Genomic DNA, 23,200 nt, shown 5'->3' on the forward strand with positions numbered 1-23,200 from the left:
ATAAGTCAGTATTTGTGAATTGAGTGGATTCATGTTTATTGTATTGCTATTGAACTTTGAAATCGGAGAAACCCTCAGATTAAGACAAAGTTGGGTGCACCCTAGTAAACTATAGGCAGGATATATGTCCGATATCTATTGTACCATTGATGTTCTTCATCCATGTTGAGCTCATTGTACACATTTTACATCAATATTTACTCAAGGTGATACATTTTTATTTACAAATTACAAGCCGGCATTCTTTTCCTAAATTATTCAGTAGTCTGGTTTTCATTTCTCCCTACTGCTCCAGTTGCAAACCTAACTGGTCCATTACAGGTTAATCTTAAACAGTAGCCCATAGTGTTAAGCAATTGTTACACATTACCACTTTAGAAGAAGTCATCATTGGCTCTCTCCATACATTCTAAGAGAGAGACCCACCCTAGTCGGTACGTCTGTGATAGAGGCCCTGCGCTGGGAGTTAGCTATGTACTGTAGTTTAGGATTACCATGATGCTAAGGCAGAAGTGACTAGTTTCCAGCCACAGCCCTTGTCACACCAGGGCGATGGTGAGGTGACACAGCGTCTGGTGGCTGCTGTGGCATTTCCCTGCCCACACTCCCTCTGTCAGCGGGGTCTAACAATCAGGATCATGTCTGCTGGTCACACACAGTCGTGGCCCCAGCACCTTACACAGGATTTAGACAGAACCCTGGCAGGCTCGGAGCGATGACTGTCAGTACAGGACTGCCTGTAGACCATTCACACAAGCTCTGAGAGCATGTACATTTATTCACAAATCCACTTGCCTTGTGGCCACGAGTGCAGGAGGCTCTAAAATATACAGTCACTTAATCTCTGTCAAAAGACACCAAAAAGCTCCTTTCCTTCATTTGGGTGGCTAGATACTTTCCCTTAATTTGTTGTGTATATGTGGGTGATCACCCAAATTCTGGAGAATGTCTAAGAGAAGTGTGTGTGTGTGTGTATATATATATATATATATATATATATATACACATTTTAAATCTAGCGCTAGATGTGTCAAAGTGTAGTTCATACATGCATAATCTATGAGCAGAATTACTGTTTTACCTCAATTAGCTACAAAATCCCTGGTTTGAAAGGGATTTTACTGGAAGCTGTGCAGCGCCATTTTCCTCCACGTATGGCCAGCCCCCTAGCAATTAGAGTTTCAGCCAATGAGCTTTAGCTCCTCGGCATTTGAGTGACAGCTAGCAAGACGCACACACAGCAGACAGAGAGGGAGAAATAACATGATGCACATATCTACACATTTTCTGGGACCATCTTTGGCTTCTGAGCAATAATTTCAGAACTACTGGCTAAAAAGTGTACAAAGTACTGGAAAATCTCTTACTATGGGCCTTGAAATTGTAATAACAAGAATACAACAAACACTAATAATAAAATCAAAAGGTACGTGAAATGACTCAGTGTTGACATTTCCACCAGGCAGCACAGTTATCCAACAGTCTTCAAGGTGTGGGAGGAGACATGGCACTACCGAGATAAATCTGACATTGTATCACCTGTATGTGAAATTACTTTGATCCGAGTTCCCTTAAGGGGAGAGAGGAGAAGCCTAGGTGGTTACAGAACCAAACCTGAGAGGGTTTCAGGCTCAAATAAGAAAGAGCGAGACATGCCTGTGCTGATCCAGTCTTTTCAGAAAAGCACTTTACCTGCATAGTGCAAAACTGCCAGTGCATATCCAGCTGTATTAATAGAATGTAGAAATGCAATTCACGTGGTTGAGGGCTCCAGCTGGTAAAATCAATACCATAGGGGGAGGTAAAGAGCATCCTGCAGTAAGGTGTGTAATTCACTACAAATCTCAGTCATGTTATACCTTGTTTTTCTTCTGCACAACACTGAACCACATGACCCATTTAGTGCATCCTGCTGAGCGTTTAACCAAAAATAGTCTTAGAGGGAGTAAAAAGCATTCCCTTGCCTGGCCTGACCAAAAAAAGCCAAGAGGAGAGCAAGTGGGTGTAACCAGATTATAGCCTGTGTCAAAGGCATCATCATGAGGAGTGAAAATGGAAAAGTGCTGTCATAAACAGATGTCAAGTCACTGTCCGTGTCTGAAAACCCGTACTTGCATTTCTAAATAGTAGGCGTTCTGGGTATGCGAAAAAATAATGTTTTATAGTATGTGCATTTTCGAAAAATGTTGTATGCTTTAAATGCCAGGATGTCATTCTCATTTAGGCTTTTCATCTAGTAGAATTCGCTGCACACTATTGAGGAAGAGAATGGTCTTTCGAGACTCACATGTGTTTGACAACAGCTGATAATCAGTTGAGGGGACGTGCTGTATCAAAATGAACGAATAGCGGTAATCAATGCAATTGTGCATTAGATGACACATTCTCATTAGAAGGAGCCTAATATACTGATATTTGTTGCTTACTGCATTATTTTTTTACTAAACAATATGTTCTAAATAGCATGTAGTACAATTATTACACAGCATGCAGTTTAAGTAAGTAGAAGGCAAGACAGATTTCGGACACGGCCACCGGAACGTGCAGAATTGTGGGCCACATAGGTCAGTCAAAGTCTAGATCTATGAGCCTGCTCCTGTTCTAGACAAGCAGCACAGTTCTCATAAGCACTCAAGAAAACAGAGTACAAACCTGACCCAATGTGTAAAAATAGAATGGAGGAATCGGCAGTGCCGGAATGAGGTAATTTGTAACTACAACAGTATGAAAAAGTTGAGACTGTGTGAATAAAGCACAAAGATGTGATATTGAACATGAATGGGATTGTTTAGAATTGGTTTTTAACACTGTCTAGCAATAAATAGAACCAATGACACTGAGAATGCCATCTTTCTAACATATTCAAGAGTTGCGAACATAACACCATGGTACTAGACGTGAGTGTCAGTGGGAGAGGAGAGTTGTGGAGGTGAGTATTACCTGAGCAGGTCTCCATGGAGCTGCAAGTATAGTCCCTCTACTTCTCTCTGGGCACACAGCTCCTCCACCGTGGTAGTGGTGGAGCATAGCACCAACCGCAGGTCTGCCTGGAGGGTGGAGGAGGCCTGTGGGCCCGAGGCTGGGGGCTGGGGGTCAACTGTTCCCCCGTACAGACACACACAGCCTCGCTGGGCATCCCCTTTCAGCCAATCCCGCTCTCGCGATCCAAAGCGAGTCTTCCTGGTAACACAGCCTCTGCTTCCATTCCTCTTCATGTTTCGCTGGAGAAACAAACATTAGATGAAAAGACTGCCACCACAGATACACTGTAAATGTATTGGGCGTGTAAGAGAAGATAACTTGCCTTGCTCTGAATCAAGGATATCTCAAGCTGCATCATGTTCCAACACATCCAGAGGACAAATTCAATTGAGTCAATTTGTCAGGTTGCAAAACTGAAAGTTCAAATGAGATTACCTGCAAAAAGCTCATGGGCGTTGGTGAACTTAAAACGGGGTCCTTGCTAAATCTGGGAGCCCAACCCTGAATGACATGTGTGGCTTATGTCAGAATCACTGGCCTTATTTTCAAATCTGGAGAAGCTCGGAACAAATATTTACACAGGGCAAGAACGGCGCTGTGTGAACTGGACCCTGGCTTTTGAGACTGGTGACCAGGCATTAGGTCATTAGTTAGACACTGATGAAGTCATCCTCCCACGATGCCGTGCATCCCCATGGCTGCCCGGCACAGGGAGGCAGCTGCTGGCATCCACACTACACTGCACCGCAGCACACGCACACACACACACACACAAGAGGAGACAGCAGGGCCCCGAGCCGCAGCTCTTCAGCACGACAGCTCCAAAGACGCACACAACAGGCCTCAATGTGCAATGACAACACACAGCTCAATGGGTGACAGGCAACATATTCACACACTCTCTCCCAAAAGCAGAGAACCTCACTATGTGCAATGACAACATGCATATCAAGGGCGACAGGCAACAAAGGCACACACCACAGGTCTCTCTGTATGAGTCTACAAGACGGGCAAACTCATTCAGAGAGGCTGCCACAACCCTGAGCAGACCATTGCCCAGTCAGTCATTGCCCTCATTTCACTCCATCACCCCTACAACCATCCAAGGACAGGGCAAAGGAAATCTGTAAAATAAAGCTCCAACAACTCAGTGATCAGAAGCTCAATTAACAAACCATGTTCTGAGATGTCAAACAGGGATAAACATACAGTGCATTCGTTAAATATTCAGACCCCTTGACATTCCACATTTTGTTATGTTACAGCCTTATTCTAAAATACAGCCTCAATCTACACACACAATACCCCATAATCACAAAACAGGTTTACATTTTTTGCAAATGTATATATATAAAAAAAAAAAAATGACACCATATTACATAACATTCAGACCCTTTGCTATGAGTTTTGAAATTGAGCTCAGGTGCATCCTGTTTCCATTGATCATCCTTGAGATGTTTCTACAACTTGATTGGAGTCCACCTGTGGTAAATTCAATTGATTTAAAATGATTTGGAAAGGCACACACACGTCTATTATCAGGTCCCACAGTTGACAGTGAATGTCAGAGCAAAAACCAAGCCATGAGGTCGAATGAATTGTCCAGCTCTGAGACAGGATTGCGTCAAGGCACAGATCTGGAGAAGGGTACAAAACAATGTATTCAGCATTGAAGGTCCCCAAGAACACAGTGGCCTCCATCATTCATAAATGGAAGAAGTTCGGAACCGCCAAGACTTCCTAGAGCTGGCCACCCGGCCAAACTGAGCAATCGGGGGAGAAGGGCCTTGGTCAAGGAGGTGACCAAGAACCCGATGGATACTCTGAAAGTGCTCCAGAGTTCCTCTGTGGAGATGGGAGAACCTTCCAGAAGGCCAACCATCTCTGCAGCCAGACAGAAGCAACTCCTCAGTAAAAAGGCACAACAGCCCACTTGGAGTTTGCCAAAAAGGCACCTAAAGGACTCAGACCATGAGAAACAAGATTCTCTGGTCTGATGAAACCAAGATTTAACTCTTTGGCCTGAATACCAAGCGTCATGTCTGGAGGAAATCAGGCACCATCCCTACGGTGAAGCATGGTGGTGGTAGCATCATGCTGTGGGGATGTTTTTCAGTGTCAGGGACTGGGAGACTAGTCAGGACCGAGGGAAATATGAACAGAACAAAGTACAGAGATCCTTGATGAAAACCTGCTCCAGAGCGCTCAGGACAATGACCCTAAGCACACAGCCAAGACAACGCAGGAGTGGCTTTGGGACAAGTCACTGAATGTCCTTGAGTGGCCCAGCCAGAGCCCGGACTTGAACCCAAGTAAAGGGTCTGAATACTTACATGAGTGTGCAAGGCGGTTTTGAAAGGGTCTGAATACTTGCAACAGTGTGCAAGGCGGTTTTGAATGTGTCACGGTGACCTTGATTACTGAAAAGTATCTCGACATGTGCACCTGCCTTGTAAACTTTCATTCATGGAGTAGCCTAAAACCTATTGATGTTACATTGAGCTGGGTGAATAGAATATGAATGACAGTCATCCAATATGCTGTAATAGAAATAAGGCCATACTCATGAAAAACAATTATCATCCTCCATCATCATAATGGCACCAACCACCACTGATATGTGTATAAACTCACCACTCATTGGTTTAAATCTTGGTTGGTTGAATACAAGGCTACCGTTAGTTGCAGCAGCAGCAGCCATTCATGATTCAATGAACATAAAATGTAATGGTCCTTCCAATGAAGTTGTCTTTTGGATATTTATTATTAGTGCAATTGTAACTGGAATGTGTCATTCTCCAGCCCATGACAATATCACATGAGAGATTGGTGAGATAAGCAGTCTATCCATAGAAGCATGGATGAGTTTCATGTCAGCCTATGAAATGTATTTTCTAAATTATTATGCATGGGGATAATTGGCACAAGCCATTATGTTTTATGTAAATGGAATAATGGGTTCATGAGTAACATAATGGCGGAAGAACAGCACATGAATGAGTAAGGAAACAGTTAATCACATGTCTTGTCAATCGTGCTTGCTAACTGAGGGCTCGAAACGACTGAACAATCTCAGTCCAAGATTTCGATGGGGCCTACCGGTGGTCCGTTAGCCTATGCAAAACCCAGTCAATAGGTTATTTAAGAAATTCAATGTGGATTTTATCCAATGACAAACATGTAGCCTAAATAGCGAAACACATTGAAAAGTTTACACATGTTACTCTAGCCATAATAGCTTAAGCTATTCATATTCAGCAATAAACAGCAAGTTAAAACATGTTTTGACATGTTCTGATCTATAGCCTAGGCTATACTGTTGTCATATTTGCAAATGATACACAACAGCAAATATAGCATATGAAACATCTACAGTAGGATAGACTAACAGCTTAGCACGACAATATGTAGCAACATCTCGAACGACTGCCTACTGTAACAGTTCAGTCAAATGTTGTTACAATCTAGAAAGAGCTACAGTGAAAGGAAGCTGCTCTCTGGCGATATGGTTCGACACATTGTTGCACTCAACGCTATACTTTCAAAGCCAATATAGTTACCACTATATAAGGGAACATCAATGATGCTCAAACTGGATGACGCGTGAGTATAATTTCACACGCACTTCGGCCCTGTTAGAACCGGGTACTGTGCGATTGAAGTATTTTGATAAACCTTCAAATTTGACCTGCTTGATAGTTACCTTTAGAACGCGTATCCCCGTTCCGACACGGTTTCCTGTACCATTGCGGTCGCCACGACCTGCAGCTTGATTTGATCCCGCTTCGTAGACCAGTGTGTCCATACAACCCCTGCTATCTTCGACACCACCTTTTTTTCTCTCCATGACGGTGCCATTGACCGTGCCCGGTATATTATCTTCTTCCTTCATTTGCATGTATATATTTAACTACAAAACCCCCAAAAGAACGTGGAACATGACTGGTAAATTCCAATACATGGGGCAGCTGAAAAATACCATTCTCGTTCGGTGCGACGCCATAACGACTCTGAACCTCACCGCTGTCAGATAGACCCAATCAATAAACATTAGAGAGGCAGGGTAACATATTATTCATAAGGCACTGCCCATTTCAGAGTAGAGGCGTACTGAATTATTCATTAGGTTTCCTATACACCTATTACACGTGTGCTTTACCGCATTAACTGTCTTGCAATTTTGATTTAATGCATGACATTGTAATTTCACTCAATGTACAGTCTTGGCCAAAAGATTTGAGAATGACAAATATTAATTTCCACAAAGTTTGCTGCTTCAGTGTCTTTAGATATGTTTGTCAGATGTTACTATGGAATACTGAAGTATAATTACAAGCATATCATAAGTGTCAAAGGCTTTTATTGACAATTACATGAAGTTGATGCAAAGAGTCAATATTTGCAGTGTTGACCCTTCTTTTTCAAGACCTCTGCAATCCGCCCTGGCATGCTGTCAATTAACTCCTGGGCCACATCCTGACTGATGGCAGCCCATTCTTGGATAATCAATGCTTGGAGTTTGTCAGAATTTGTGGGGTTTTGTTTGTCCACCCGCCTCTTGAGGGTTGACCACAAGTTCTCAATGGGATTAAGGTCTGGGGAGTTTCCTGGCCACGGACCCAAAATATCGATGTTTTGTTCCCCGAGCAACTTAGTTATCACTTTTGCCTTATGGCAAGGTGCTCCATAATGCTGGAAAAGGCATTGTTCGTCACCAAACTTTTCCTGGATGGTTGGGAGAAGTTGCTCTCGGAGGATGTGTTGGTTCCATTCTTTATTCATGGTTGTGTTCTTAGGCCAAATTGTGAGTGAGCCCACTCCCTTGGCTGAGAAGCAACCCCACACATGAATGGTCTCAGGATGCTTTACTGTTGGCATGACAGTAGCGCTCACCTTGTCTTCTCTGGACAAGCTTTTTTCCAGATGCCCCAAACAATTGGAAAGGGGATTCATCAGAGAAAATTACTTTACCCCAGTCCCTGTACCTTTTGCAGAATATCAGTCTGTCCCTGATGTTTTTCCTGGAGAGAAGTGGCTTCTTTGCTGCCCTTCTTGACACCAGGCCATCCTCCAAAAGTCTTCGCCTCACTGTGCGTGCAGATGCACTCACACCTGCCTGCTGCCATTCCTGAGCAAGCTCCGTACTGGTGGTGCCCCGATCCCGCAGCTGAATCAACTTTAGGAGACAGTCCTGGCGCTTGCTGGACTTTCTTGGGCGCCCTGAAGCCTTTTTCAGAACAATTGAACCACTCTCCTTGAAGTTCTTGATGATCCGATAAATGGTTGATTTAGGTGCAATCTTACTGGCAGCAATATCCTTGCCTGTGAAGCCCTTTTTGTGCAAAGCAATGATGACGGAACCTGTTTCCTTGAAAGTAACCATGGTTGACAGAGGAAGAATAATGATTCCAAGCACCACCCTCCTTTTGAAGCTTCCAGTCTGTTATTCAAACTCAATCAGCATGACAGAGTGATCTCCAGCCTTGTCCTCGTCAACACTCAAACCTGCGTTAACGAGAGAATCAATGACATGTCAGCTGGTCCTTTTGTGGCAGGGCTGAAATGCAGTGGAAATGTTTTTGGGGAATTCAGTCAATTTGCATGGCAAAGACGGACTTTGCAATTAAGTGCAATTCATCTGATCACTCTTCATAACATTCTGGAGTATATGCAAATTGCCATCATACAAACTGAGGCAGCGGACTTTGTGAAAATTAATATTTGTGTCATTCTCAACTTTTGGCCACGACTGTAGGCTGCTTCTTATAGCTGCCCTAGAGGCTCATGATACTTACATTTTGAAAAATGGTATATCTATACATAAGCACTCAAATTATTCCTCATAGGGAATCAGAGCAGCCAATATCCCATGTCATTATGGTCTAAATTGGAACAAGTATGTCATGACCCTGATAATATGGCATGTCAAGATATGTCAATAAGGCAGGCCTGGGCTATGTGGTTAAATGTTAAATAAAAATAAAATGTAAAAAAATAAATGTAAAAAATTTTTAAAAAAGGAGTGAATGAGAGGTAACCAAGGCACTCATGTCTCTTCAGGGTCATGGAAAAGCGGTATAGGGGGTGGGTCTGAAACAGCAAATTCAGCCAGGTGTCTTTCAAGCACCACTTGCCTGTTCCTTCATGACTTCTCCCTTGAGTTGTCCTCGAGTACTGAATTTATTAGAGGTCGACCGATTATGATTTTTCAACACCGATACCGATTATTGGAGGACCAAAAGGCCGGTACCGATTAATCTGCCGATTTTTTTATTTATTTGTAATAATGACAATTACAACAAAACTGAATGAACACTTATTTTAACTTAATATAATACATCAATAAAATCAATTTAGCCTCAAATAAATAATGAAACATGTTCAATTTGGTTTAAATAATGCAAAAACAAAGTGTTGGAGAAGAAAGTAAAAGTGCATTATGTGCCATGTAAGAAAGCTGACGTTTAAGTTCCTTGCTCAGAACATGAACATATGAAAGCTGGTGGTTCCTTTTAACATGAGTCTTCAATATTCCCAGGTAAGAAGTTTTAGGTTGTAGTTATTATAGGAATTATAGGACTATTTCTCTCTATACGATTTGTAATTCATATACCTTTGACTATTGGATGTTCTTATAGGCACTTTAGTATTGCCAGTGTAACAGTATAGCTTCCGTCCCTCTCCTCGCTCCTACCTGGGCTCGAACCAGGAACACATCGACAACAGCCACCCTCGAAGCAGCGTTACCCATGCAGAGCAAGGGAAACAACTACTCCAAGTCTCAGAGCGAGTGACGTTTGAAACGCTATTAGCGCGCACCCGCTAACTAGCTAGCCATTTCACATCGGTTACACCAGCCTAATCTTGAAGTCATAAACAGCGCAATGCATTGCAAAGGGCTTCTGGCAAAACGCACGAAAGTGCTATTTTTAATGAATGCTTACGAGCCTGCTGGTGCCTACCATCGCTCAGTCAGACTGCTCTATCAAATCATAGACTTAATTATAACATAATGACACACAGAAACACGAGCCGTAGGTCATTAATATGGTCGAATCCGGAAACGATCACGTTTATTCTTTCAATGAAATACGGAACCTTTACGTATTTTACCTAACGGGTGGCATCCATAAGTCTATATGTTCCTGTTACATTGCACAACCTTCAATGTTATGTCATAATTACGTAAAATTCTGGCAAATTAGTTCGCAACGAGCCAGGCGGCCCAAACTGTTGCATATACCCTGACTCTGCGTGCAATGAACGGAAGAGAAGGGAGACAATTTCACCTGGTTAATATTGCCTGCTAACCTGGATTTCTTTTAGCTAAATATGCAGGTTTAAAAATATATACTTCTGTGTATTGATTTTAAGAAAGGCATTGATGTTTATGGTTAGGTACATTCGTGCAACGATTGTGCTTTTTTTGCAAATGCGCTTTTGTTAAATCATCCCCCGTTTGGTGAAATCGGCTGTCTTTGTTAGGAAGAAATAGTCTTCACAGTTCGCAACGAGCCAGGCAGCCCAAACTGCTGCATATACACTGACTCTGTTGCAGAGGTGACACATTTTCCCTAGTTAAAATAAATTAATGTTAGGCAATATTAACTAAAGATGCAGGTTTAAAAATATATACTTGTGTATTGATTTTAAGAAAGACATTGATGTTTATGGTTAGGTGCAAGTTGGAGCAACGACAGACCTTTTTCGCGAATGCGCACCGCATCGATTATATGCAACGCAGGACAGGCTAGATAAACTAGTAATATCATCAACCATGTGTAGTTAACTAGTGATTATGACTGATTGATTGTTTTTTATAAGATAAGTTTAATGCTAGCTAGCAACTTACCTTGGCTTCTTACGGCATTCGCGTAACAGGCAGGCTTCTCGTGGAGTGCAATGTAAAGCAGGTGGTTAGAGCGTTGGACTAGTTAACCGTAAGGTTGCATCCCCAAGCTGACAAGGTAAAAATCTGTCGTTCTGCCCCTGAACAAGGCAGTTAACCCACCGTTCCTAGGCCGTCAAATGAAAATAAGAATGTGTTCTTAACAGACTTGCCTAGTTAAAAAATATTTTTTTAAAAAATATTAAAATAAAAAATTAAATAAAAATATATATATATAGACCTTTTTCGCGAACTTATAGCAATGTCCAGCCAATGGGTTCATCAGCAGACATCAATATACCACAACTGTAAAAGCAAACCGGTGTGTTAAAGTGCTGGATGAGAGAATCCTGTCACTTCTATTCCACCTGGATCACTGTTAATTGACTGCCATGACTTGGCTTCTTCCACTACTGTAGTTTGTTTGGCTCACAGAAAATCAATACTCAACTACCAGCCCACACAGAGGTACTTTTAACAGATTGGACTTGATAATGTTCCTCAAAAGCTAATCAAGAATCACTGACCTAAGAAACTACTCCCGTGGAAACAGATACTGGAACTTCGATCGGAATTCTCCTTGTTTGTACGCCGCTCCAACCTTACTGTGACTCAATCTAGTTTAGTAGGACAAGTAGCCTATGTATACTGAAACATGTCAGATAGGCTATGTTAAGCTGAAAATATCTGTGTAGGCCTGATCTAAAAGGAAATCAGTCAATTGAAATAAATTCATTAGGCCCTAATCTATGGATTTCACATGACTGGGAATACAGATATGCATCTGTTGGTCACAAATACCTTAAAAAAAAGGTAGGGGCGTGGATCAGAAAATCAGTCAGTATCTGGTGTGACATCTCCTTCGCATAGTGTTGATCAGGCTGTTGATTGTGACCTGTGGAATGTTTTCACTGGCTCTGAAGTTTCTGGATATTGGCAGAAACTGGAACACACTGATCCAGAGCATCCCAAACATCAATTGGTGACATGTCTGGTGAGTGTGCAGGCCATGGAAGAACTGAGACATTTTCAGCAACCAGGAATTGTGTACAGATCCTTGTGACATATGGCTGTGTATTATGCTGAAGCATGAGGTGATGGCAGCAGATGAATGGCATGACAATGGGCCTCAGGATCGTGTCACGGTTTCTCTGTCCATTCAAATGGTCATCAATAAAATGCAATTGTGTTCGTTGTGTGTAGCTTATGCCTGCCCATACCATAACCCCACCATGGGGCACTCTGTTCACAACGATGAGATCGGCAAACCACTCGCCCACACGACGCCATACACGTGGTCTGCGTTTGTGAGGCCGGTTGGATGTACTGCCAAATTCTCTACAACGGCGTTGGAGGCGGCTTATGGTAGAGAAATGAACATTCAATTCTCCGGCAACAGCTCTGGTGGGCATTCCTGCAGTCAGCATGCCAAATGCACGCCCTAAGAGTTGATAAATTAATGAGTCCGGTCAACAATTTTGTTTGACTTTTTATTTATACTCTTGATCATCATTTCCTCCAACCCAAAGACAATAATACACAGCATAAGTCTAAAATATCCCATGTAGTTTACAGCCTCTCAGGTTTAATCATCAACATCATTATTCATATTTTCAGTCCATTCACACCCACCTTGAAGACATGGGACTCCGTTTCAGTTCAAAATGTTAAACCTGTCTGGAAAAGTGAATTTCAAAAAATGTTTTTTTCCTCCCCTTCTCAAATCAGATATGTTGTTGTATAGTCGGGATAAATCTGAGGGTTACATATACAGATTCTCTTTCAAAAGTACAATGGACGCTTTATGATTTCACAGGGAAAGGGATAATAGTGGCTAAAGTCAAATGCGCCTTCAAACCCCTTTACACACAGAATTCACCTGGCTAAATATAGAAGTAAAAAACAATTACATCCGAATGAGTGGTGTGCACTTTTAACCACTTCCACAACAACAACAAAAAAAAATCTACATTTTCAAATGTACAATCCAACAAGGTGGTGTGTTGAATTTGTTGAAAAATTTGAACTTTTCTTGCATTTCAAAAAGAGGATTACGTAAAGAGTAGAAATGACACTATTTACATTGGTTCTCACATGCAGCTCAGAAGTTGTGAATTGAAATCATTGCAGCCAATTTCATGTCCTACCAGGTGACTGTAGCAAGACATGCCAACACACTCTCAGAGATATTTACACACACACGTATACTGGCTGATTACACAAACAAAACGCTTCAAAAGCTGCTCAGACCTCTGAGGGGTTCTTTCCATTACAAATGTCCTTTTTAAGATGCAGTGTACAAACCAATGGGATTTCAAGTTCATAAGCATTTCTCATTTAAAACAATATGGGGGCACGGCACTGTATCCTTAAAAGTGTTAACTGGTCAAACATGATTGACAGAGGGTCATGCTGACGGAATCGAACCGATAAAAACAAAACATTCAAGACAAGGTACAAGTATGAGATGTCTTTCCCTTCCCTATTGCCTTCTATCTTGACCAGCTCCCCCTTGTGGAAATGAGCTCACAGCACAGCTAACATGCAGCTTCAGCTCAGTGTTTTAGTTGTCATATCACAATGACAGGTTAAGCAGCACTGCATTAAGATCACAGGTCTTCTGAAAAAAATGTAGACACCAAAAGGCCATAGACACAGCAGAGAGATCAGCCTCACACTTCAGTCCTGATTTTTGAATTGGATTTCAATAAATAGAAAGGATCATATTTCATCTTAGAGAGCCTAAACACATCTACCCCGCTGGCCGGTTCCCTGTAACAGAACCAGGCCTATTCTCTGCTCTCTCTACAAACCAGTCCACAAGACGGGTTCCTTAATGCAGTAATCAGGAGCGATGACCAGACTCAGTAATAGAGTGGATGATGACAGGCAGCCAAGAGCACCTTGTATCTGTCAACCCCAAGAGAGGACAAGCACTTAACTACTTAATGAATCATATACACCACACACAGATTAAACCTCTCATAGCCTGATAATACTCAGGATATTCAATCTCCACCTTACAATAAAGGTATGTGCAACAGCATCATAAGGGTAAAAAAAAAAAGAGAAAAAAAAGACCTCAACACTTCAGAGAAACTCTGGGCCCATTATCATGTCTCTGAAATCCAATACAATTAACGTGGGGAGGTGAGATGCCAGATGAATGGGGAGAGAATCTATAGGACCGGAGAAAAACACATAGAATGACCTGTGAATAGGAGACGTAAAAAAAGGGGCCCAACAATGAGAATCACTCTCTTAGAAGGACCATGTGCACTGTAGGTAGGTCATCCGTCCATTAATTAGCTTGCATGTCTGACAACATACATTTTCTCCAATTACTTTTTCTGGGATAGAAAAAAACAATAAAGCACATTACAGACCAAGGGAGGCATTACAGCATCTTAGCAAGAGGCCTACTCCTCTTAAGGAGCATATGAAAACAGATTAGGCCTTTCTGAGGACCACGAATACCGACAAGGTGCCACCTCGGTCACTGTGCAGCACTGTGCTCAGCTCAGACCTCTCAGTAGTACAGTACCTCACTGACAGACAACACCAGTTCTCCCCAACCAAACCTTAAGAGGACATCTATAAGAAATCAACAGCAGCCTACTCACCCACTAAATCATCAGAAAATAGAAGATACGTCCAAACTTCAAGAATATGAAGAGAACGCAGCTCATTTGCATCGTTTCAAGATGATTCTTTTTTACATACATGTATACAATTATAGTCCTTAGCTAATCTGTATAAGTCTTCAAATGGGGTTTTATTTAATTTGATCATCTTTTGTCGTTTCGTTTTACAATAATATACAATGTACAGGCAGCTGATTATACATATTTTGCGATGACTGATGAAATAGGGAAGTCTTTCCTTCAGATCATATTGTTGATTAAGATCTATTCAGACAATATACACTGAGTAATTGGAAGTCTTAGAAAATGGTTGATATCTAAAAAAAAAAGGGATGAAAGAAAGGATATTTGACAATATTAAAAGCCCTCAATATATACAGAAAAAGCCAATATAGCATTGTCAAAAACAGAAAAAAAAAGTTAAGAATGAAATCATTTTCTCCATATACACATCATTGCTCAAAAATATTTCCAAAGCTTATTTCCAAAGCTAATAGCATCTCCGATTTGGTCACAAAAGTTTGATAGTGTAGCATAGTGAATATCAATAAGCATATAGTGCGATTGAACATCTGAAGGTCTGAACACATACAGCATCATGGGGCAGCTAAGCGTGTTAGTAATGAGATGCCCGACAGGTGCCCACTTGATTGCAGATCATACATAAGACTAAATACAGCTATCCAGGTACTGTTGATAGTTAACAGGAAGAGAAAACATTGTGAGGTATTCAGGTTAATGTTTCCGACAGCTAGGTCGGGATTCTGATTTGGAGAAGTATGACAGCCAAGGAATCACACCAAGCTACACTGATATCCGACTACATCATTTCCACTCTAAATGCCAGAAAATCAGAGAGTGAGATGTCTCTAAAATAAAAAGGTCACATTCTTCTTGGACTCCTTCCTTCCATCCAGCCTGTCCGTCTTGCCTGCTCTCTAGTCAGGATATTACCCACAATAAGCACTCCCTGACACACAAACCCTCTTCACACAGATCAGATGAGACCAGTTCAGGGACTTCCCATCTAGTTGTCAAAAGGCACATCATTTTGATAGACAATAATGTTAAAGTCAAATCACTGCAAAAATAACAAAATCATACTACCACAAAAATAGTGCCAACAAAATGGCCAGCGCCCTCAAAGAGGAGAGCCACAGAAAAAGACTGCAAAGGAAAAGCATTCAGTGCATATAACTACATTCAAAATAGACTTAATGTACATGTACGTACGTGTCGTCTCTAGGCTGGCTATGTCCAGCCAGGTTAATAGTCTAAAAAGAGACAGATGTTTTGACGCCCCAAAGCTGTGAATCTTACATTTCAGGCTGTTTGTTCAGATGCGTGGAAGATTCAATACTTACAAAGTTAATATTCAATGAATCTCTGTTTAAGGATTTGCCTATAACTAAGATGTGTCTTAGACCCGCACTGATATACAATATCCATATTGCTTCAATAACCTCAGCTTGATCTAAGCAATTAACTGTTGAATTTAACAACATGGCTTGAATAAACTGTAAATAGTGCCCATCTATGTGGGGGAAACGGTGCTATACAGGGCAGTCAAACAAAGCAGAAATGTCCATCCTCTAGATTCCACCTCAGAAAATACCTTTTCAAGATAGCGGCGTACTATGGCTACCGAACTGCTGACCAAACTAAAGAAAATGGAACTATACTGTGTGTTTACCAGCCCATGACAAACAAACAAACACTCCAGCCTTCGAAATATGCACTTTATCCATTTACAGTATATCTTAACCCTGCTGAAAGGCCTCTCTGGCCAACCAAGGTGAATGGGATTCAAACAACTCTCAAACTGACTTCAGAGAAAACTGATGGAATTCAAAACGACTTCACACATCTTTTGCCTTTTAACAGGATGGAGGGTCAAATTAAGTTTCCCCAAAACTTAATGAGTGCTCTGGGTCTTTAAAACCTTTCTGCTGCCAAAGTTAATGGATGTTAAAGAGGGAAAAAGTCAATGTGAATATTTTTATAATCTCAGTTAACCCAGAACTAGAATCTCCCGTAATTTGGTCAGCTGCGTGATGTAGTTGTGGGTCCATACGTATTAGAAATTGTGAGTTCCGGTTTGCGAAGTCTCTTCCCTCGCAAAAGGAAACTCTTAGCTAAAGCCCCCCCACTTCCACCAATTTCCCCACACAAGCGAAGCAGTCGAAGTTTAAGCACTTCGGCCAATCCTGATACATCCAAATAATCAGTGACGAAAACTGATCCTACGCATCCCATCCTGACAGATTTTTCGGTTTACACCCAGAATCTGTCCACGAGAGATGAACCTTTGTATTGCAACCGAAGAACTTGCATTTGAAGCATAGAGCTGGAGATCTTTATAACAGAATGTGTTACAGTCACTTTGGAGACCAAACTAGATTAAATACTGAGAGCCAAAGTACTCCAAGTTTCCAAACCCAATTGGGAAAGTGGTGAATGGACAGTGTGCAAATTTCATAGAGTTAATTAAGTTGCATCTCATTCAGGCTTGAAAATAGGAAGAAAAAAAATACCCATGTTAAATTCCTGTAAAACATGAAACAAAAGACCGCTTAAACAAGTGCTCATAGCCAACAGCTATTTTCTATGGTGGCTTAGAGGGGTGGGCGTACCACAGAGAGTGCAATGTGGGCGGACGTGCATTGAGAGGGCAAGGAGATGGAAATAGTGGCAACTGCAAAGCAGACAGATTGAGGTGAAACCAATCAAGGAAAAGAAGGATTAGTAAATTAATATGTTTTCACATATTTCTGGTGATGTCTATCGTCGTTGCCGTCGTTGTTGCGGTCATCATGGTCTTCATACCATCTTTTTTGTGTGTGTTAAACATTCCACTGCTTCCCATGCAACCCCAGGGCAGCAGTCTGCAGTGATGTCACAGGGGGATCAGTCGGGGTAAAGGGGGGAGGGGAGAATCTTTCCCATAGTTCCCTTGGCGGGGTCTTTAAGAGTGAGAGGGTACGGTCATCATTGCCAGGACTGAGGAGGGAAGTTGTTGACCTCGGCCAGGTCTTGGACAGGTGAGCCTTTGTGGGTGTACGTCAGCTTGACCCTCATGCGGAGTTGTTGCTGTAAATCATGAGAAAGACGTGTTTATTAAAGCAATATGAACTACTCAATGTAGAGCTGAACTCTATAGGAGCCCTCTGCACTAAATTCCTCTGATAGCACCCATAGATCAGGACAAACAGGAACATCTCTTACCTTCTGTGGGTTGAGAACTCTGATGACCTGTGTGACACTTCCCTGGTTGAGTGCTGGGACAATATTACTGCTAGGGGACAAGAGCTGCAGCTGGAATGTCTGAAGGAGAGGGACACAGAGAGCGTAAAAGACTGCTCCTGCCAAGTCTGCTTCGTAGGACATACGCCTGCATATTCCCAACTTTCACTAAGCTGTACATTGCTACAGAGGTCAATCATAGAACCACACATATATTTCTTAACATTACATAGTTACACAAATGTGACTGTCAAGTCATGGCTCACCTTTGGTACTGCAGCCTGGAAAACAAACTCTGTCATGTCAGCCTCGGTGGTGTTGGTGGCGTGGATAGTGATGACTGCTATGTTCGGGTTGGCCCTCTCAAAGGTGAACTCTATTTTCAGGCCATTCTTGCTATATGCTGTCATGGGGGGAATAGCTAAAGACATGAACGCACAAGTCAATACAATTCAGAGTGAAAAAGTAGTACCAAACATAACCCCCCAAAAATATTGTATGAACTTGTGTAAGCTTGCATTGTTTTGAAAGGGATACATAGGGACAGAGAGTACTCTTCTTGCAGCCCTCATCCTCCACATACAACACCCGTTCTGCCAGTCACATTCTGTTAAAGGTCCCCAAAGTACACACATCCCTGGGTCGCTCCTCTTTTCAGTTCGCTGCAGCTAGCGACTGGAAAGAGCTGCAACAAACACTCAAACTGGACAGTTTTATCTCAATCTCTTCATTCAAATACTCAATCATGGACACTCTTACTGACAGTTTTGGCTGCTTTGTGTGATGTATTGTTGTCTCTACCTTCTTGACCAATGTGCTGTTGACTGTGCCCAATAATGTTTGTACCATGATTTAGGCTGCAACCATGTTGTGTTGCTACCATGCTGTGTTGTCATGTGATGTTGTCTCTCTTGTGATGTTTGTTTTGTCTTATGTTAATATTATAAATATAATTTCTTTAAATCCCAAGCCCCCTCGTCCCTGCAGGAGGCCTTTTGCTAGGCCGTCATTGTAAATAAGAATTTGTTCTTAACTGACTTGCCTAGTAAAATAATAAATCAAATAAAAAAATAAACATGGTGGGAGAGGGGTTTGGATCAAATGACACATTTTAAAGCTTCCCTGATGAGCGCTAGCTCTCACCTGCTGAAATATCATTAAACAGGGGCTGTGAGGAGAGGCCGTCCAGGAGGAAGGGGGGCTGGGAGATGGGCACAGAGGGGGCAGGAGCTGGACCACCTAGGGAGGCGGACAACAACACAGGGGGTTCCAACAGGATACAGGGAACCACACACAGACATAACAGTGATACCACTGGTGATAGTTCACAAGACAAGTTGATTCCTGTCCAAGTCAAGCAGGATGTGGAGTGACTAGTGTGGTTACTTTATGAAGGAAGGTACAGGGAGGGTGACAGAGAGAATAGGTGAAAGAGAAAAGAAGAAACCAATCAAGTTGCCCTAACCAATGACCACAGTTGGTCCACCTGTGCTTTGGGCTGGAGAGAAAGAGAAGGAGAGAGAGAGAGAGAGACTGTGGTCCTACCAGACAGTGAGAGGTCCCCCAGTAGGTCGAGCAGCTCTCCTCCAGCCGAGGCAGGCTTGGTGGGCAGGGTGGTTTGGATCACAGGCACCACATCATTACCTCCCAGCAGGTCTAACAAGTCATTAGCCTGAAACAGAAGAGAAACTAAATCATAAAGCACATGTAGATTGAACCTGTAATACAAGGCATATTTGTAGATGAAACCTGTAATACAGGGAGGATTTGTAGATTAAACCTGTAAAACAGAGAGGATTTGGACAAAACAACAGCTCTGAATAACATCTCATTTATGCTTTGTTTTAGAACATGATGGTAAAATATTTTGTAACTCAAAAAAGGAAAATGTAGACTACTTTATATATTAATCTATAGATTGACATGCCCAGCACAGTTAAATTTTCCTATCAGCAGGGGTCCTTGTTTGACCAGTTTGTAAAAGCATTAGCAGACTTACTCTGATTTGTGGACTTTCACCACATAAAGAGTTTAAGGGCTCGATTCAATCCGTATCGCTAAAGATCTGCGCTACAGCGCAATCTGCATTTTTTTTTTTAAACATTCCCGCATCAGCAAAGACCGCATTCATGGTAAAAGCTGCTACATATGTCAGCTCAAACAGAAATGACCTTAACATTTCATTTGCGTATAACGCTGAACTTCAGTGATACGGATTGAATCAGATGTTGATCCACTGATTCAGCTACACATCGTCTGTGACAGAAAACCTCCCAGCAATGGTTAGTACAGATATGTCATGTGACCGTGACCTTGCCCTCACCTGGTTGGCTGGCTGGGTGACTAGGGGCGGGTGTTTTGTGTCAGGCACCGAGGGCTCTGTCTCCCCATTGGTCTGCACGATCTCTGTAGGGCCATTGGAGGCCGTTTTCTCCATGATGGGCATTCGCTCCAGTAAGGCAGGCCTTTAGAGAGGAAGAGAATGAGATGGGGGGGGGAGGAAATAGGTACATTTCCTTGACTTAATGGGAACTACTGTACATTCCGGACTATAAACCGCAACTTTTTTCCCACGCTTTGAACCTCGCGGCTTAAACAATGACGCGGCTAATATATGGATTTTCCCCGCTTTCAAATTTGTGGGTCCTGACAGCGTGGAGCATTGTCAAAACATCCACTATCATCAACGGGTTTCGAAAGGCTGGACTGCTGCGTGTTGAAGAGGGCTCAGCGGGGGATTTGCCTCCGGATGAAAGTGACGAGAGCGACAATGAAAACGATCCAATATCAGATGAAGCAATTCTGAGGCTATTCAACTCCGACACCAAAGGAGATGACTTCAGTGGTTTCAGTGCACAGGAGGAGGAAGATAGTGACCAATGACTTTCTTGGTAGGCTACTGTTTACTGCTAATTTTTATTTTTTGTTACAAGTCGTGTTTCGTTAAAGCCTATTTATTTTTGTTACAAGCCATGTTTCGTTAAAGCCTATTTATTTTTGTTACAAGCCGTGTTTCGTTAAAGCCTATTTATTTTTGTTACAAGCCGTGTTTCGTTAAAGCCTATTTATTTTTGTTACAAGCCGTGTTTCGTTAAAGCCTATTTATTTTTGTTACAAGCCGTGTTTCGTTAAAGCCTATTTATTTTTGTTACAAGCCGTGTTTCGTTAAAGCCTGTGTAAAGTTAATTTGTTTCAATGTACCGGTAGGCACCTGCGGCTTATAGACATGTGCGGCTTATTTATGTTCAAAATAATACTTTTTTTTTTTTATTCAGTGGGTGCGGCTTATATTCAGGTGCGCTCAATAGTCCGGAAATTACGGTAAACAAGGGGAAGCACCAATCATTTCTACAGAAAAGTGCTTGTAATGAATGGAAATACATTTTGGAGCATACTCACCTCATGTGATCATATTTCTTGAAAAGTGCATTGTACTCCACAGCTCTCTGTTGCAGCTCCACGTCGATGCTACTGCCGTATATTGACACCACCTTCTTGATTCGGCTGGAGATTTTAAGACAAAAATGTTAACCTTGAGTGTGCGTCCTGCCATTCATTTCAGAGCTAAGGGGGGGAAAAAATCATCATAACCTGTTGGATATTCTCTCTGCTCAACACAGATGGACTTACTTGACACTGCTGAAGCGAGTAGACAGCTTCATGATGGCAGTGAGGGAGTAACCACGGGTTACAGGGGTGGACAAGTTGGACACAAGAAGACCTTCCAAAACATCCAGGACTTCATCCTCTGTCACCTGAAAATATATACACTTCAACTTGAGGTCGGCAGTGCACGTAGACATGTTGTGTGTAACATTCTAGATGAAATAGTTGAGGTGATTGAGTGCTTCAGGAGGTCTACCTGGATGGGCTCCTCCTCCTCACACTGTCCAGATACCAGCAGGTCTCCATACTCCCCTATACACCAGGATGACACCTGGACCAGTGGTTGCTATGGGAGAGAAACGCTTATACTTCAGAAAGATCAGATTCACTGTAACCAGTCCTCCTCAGAGAGGAAGGGAAACATCCGCACACTGTTTGCTACTTCCAAATGTGATCTTTAGTGATCCAATAACGTTTCAATCAACATATTCATTGTCAGGTTCCACTTATTTGTCTGGTTACTGGGCTGTTTTAGTGTGTATTTTCCCCTTATCATACAAGGGGTGTGTATGACGTGTGTGTGACCAGAGATGTCTCGGACCTGTGAGATGTCATCCAGCAGAGCTTTGTAGAGTCTCTGCACCGTGTAGGCATGCATCTCCACACTGTTGGTGATGAGCTGGATGAGGTTGGGGACAGAGTCGTCTCGGACATAGCTCCCCGCCTGGACACAAACAGGTGTTGTTAAAAATAAACATCTCAAAATGGACAATGAGGCAGATGATAATTTTGTATAGGGTCAGCGACAAAAACACTTTCAAGACTAGACCGTGTCTAAGACGGTAAAAAGCGGCTGTTGTCAGATATGATGAGATCATCATTTGCAGTTCAGTCGATGGATCACTCAAGGATTCATCACTCAACAGTCAAGCATAATTATTTATGTTACCATCATCTGTGCAGAGAAAGGTATTTGATGAAATTATACATATACCGTTGTCAGGACTCTCATGATGGTGTCAATGTGCCATCTTTTTGAAGGCGCATACCTGTGAAACAGAACACGCATCAGTCACCTCTGCATTACACTGAGCGGAGGATCATATAACCATGAACTGAAAAAAGTTGGACTGAGGTTTATGCTGTCAGAAAATATATGGTATCAACAATGTCATGCTCTGACGATGGATCACTCATTTTTTCATCACACAGCATTTTAGTAAGTAAGCCACACACATTAACCGGAGGATGCAGAAACAATAGTTAATCATTGGAGGTGCTTGAGGCCACTGACTGTAATCTATTCTCTAAGTCTACATTCCTAATGCAAGGAAACTGAGGCATTCAGTCAGGATCTGTGTGAACAGCCAACATGCAAAAATGACTGCTGCCATGGCCTCTCATGCAATCACTACTAATCCTTCTATTACCTCTCGAACCGCTACTACAACTGCTGAGCAACGGCCAATACAAACAAAATGAGGTGGTAAAGACCTACAAGCCACGGGATAATGTTGAGAACGGTTTCACATGGTGCAACTGCTTAATGTTGCTATGGAACTAGCAAGAGCCTTCTGATTGGCAAAGACTGATCTCTACGGATCTTCCAGCTCTAACTGGACCACACCCGAGCCTTACTTCTCTGCAGCCAGGAAGACCCCGGACGCACAGTCCGCTTTGAATTCTGGGTCACAGGAGTCCAGGAAGTAGAGCAGCTCCTTCATCATGCCTCGGATGTTGTTCCCATTCACCAGGGCGAAGCTCAGCTCCATCGCACGCCTAGAGAGGAAAATGGGAGGACGATAAGACAAGGAAATCTCTACATCTTCTGACCCTT

General features: G+C 42.3%; 2 protein-coding genes across 5 annotated transcripts in view; both read right to left on the reverse strand.

Moving 5' to 3' along the window:
• The window catches only part of LOC106587351 (PH domain leucine-rich repeat-containing protein phosphatase 2), a 49,296-nt gene extending 42,250 nt beyond the window's left edge, over positions 1 to 7,046 (reverse strand). The window contains exons 1-2 of the mRNA XM_014175677.2: positions 6,686 to 7,046; positions 2,941 to 3,221 (exon numbers count right to left, since the gene is read on the reverse strand). Of these exons, the coding sequence (XP_014031152.1) occupies positions 2,941 to 3,221; positions 6,686 to 6,880 (476 nt within the window). The 5' untranslated portion in view covers positions 6,881 to 7,046. The remainder of the gene's footprint in view (positions 1 to 2,940; positions 3,222 to 6,685) is intronic.
• A 5,300-nt stretch (positions 7,047 to 12,346) lies between these two features.
• LOC106587352 (AP-1 complex subunit gamma-1) overlaps positions 12,347 to 23,200 on the reverse strand; it is a 33,745-nt gene continuing 22,891 nt past the window's right edge. For all 4 annotated transcript variants that reach the window (XM_014175682.2, XM_014175680.2, XM_014175681.2 and 1 more), the window contains 12 exons: positions 23,002 to 23,142; positions 22,358 to 22,412; positions 21,965 to 22,087; positions 21,620 to 21,709; positions 21,388 to 21,512; positions 21,157 to 21,261; positions 20,081 to 20,222; positions 19,303 to 19,429; positions 18,901 to 18,996; positions 18,024 to 18,178; positions 17,740 to 17,838; positions 12,347 to 17,604 (listed from right to left, as the gene is read on the reverse strand). In XM_014175682.2, coding sequence (XP_014031157.1) covers positions 17,503 to 17,604; positions 17,740 to 17,838; positions 18,024 to 18,178; positions 18,901 to 18,996; positions 19,303 to 19,429; positions 20,081 to 20,222; positions 21,157 to 21,261; positions 21,388 to 21,512; positions 21,620 to 21,709; positions 21,965 to 22,087; positions 22,358 to 22,412; positions 23,002 to 23,142 — 1,360 coding nt within the window. In that variant the 3' untranslated portion in view covers positions 12,347 to 17,502. The remainder of the gene's footprint in view (positions 17,605 to 17,739; positions 17,839 to 18,023; positions 18,179 to 18,900; positions 18,997 to 19,302; positions 19,430 to 20,080; positions 20,223 to 21,156; positions 21,262 to 21,387; positions 21,513 to 21,619; positions 21,710 to 21,964; positions 22,088 to 22,357; positions 22,413 to 23,001; positions 23,143 to 23,200) is intronic.

Source organism: Salmo salar, chromosome ssa26 (assembly GCF_905237065.1).
Source record: "Salmo salar chromosome ssa26, Ssal_v3.1, whole genome shotgun sequence".
NCBI lineage: Eukaryota > Metazoa > Chordata > Actinopteri > Salmoniformes > Salmonidae > Salmo > Salmo salar.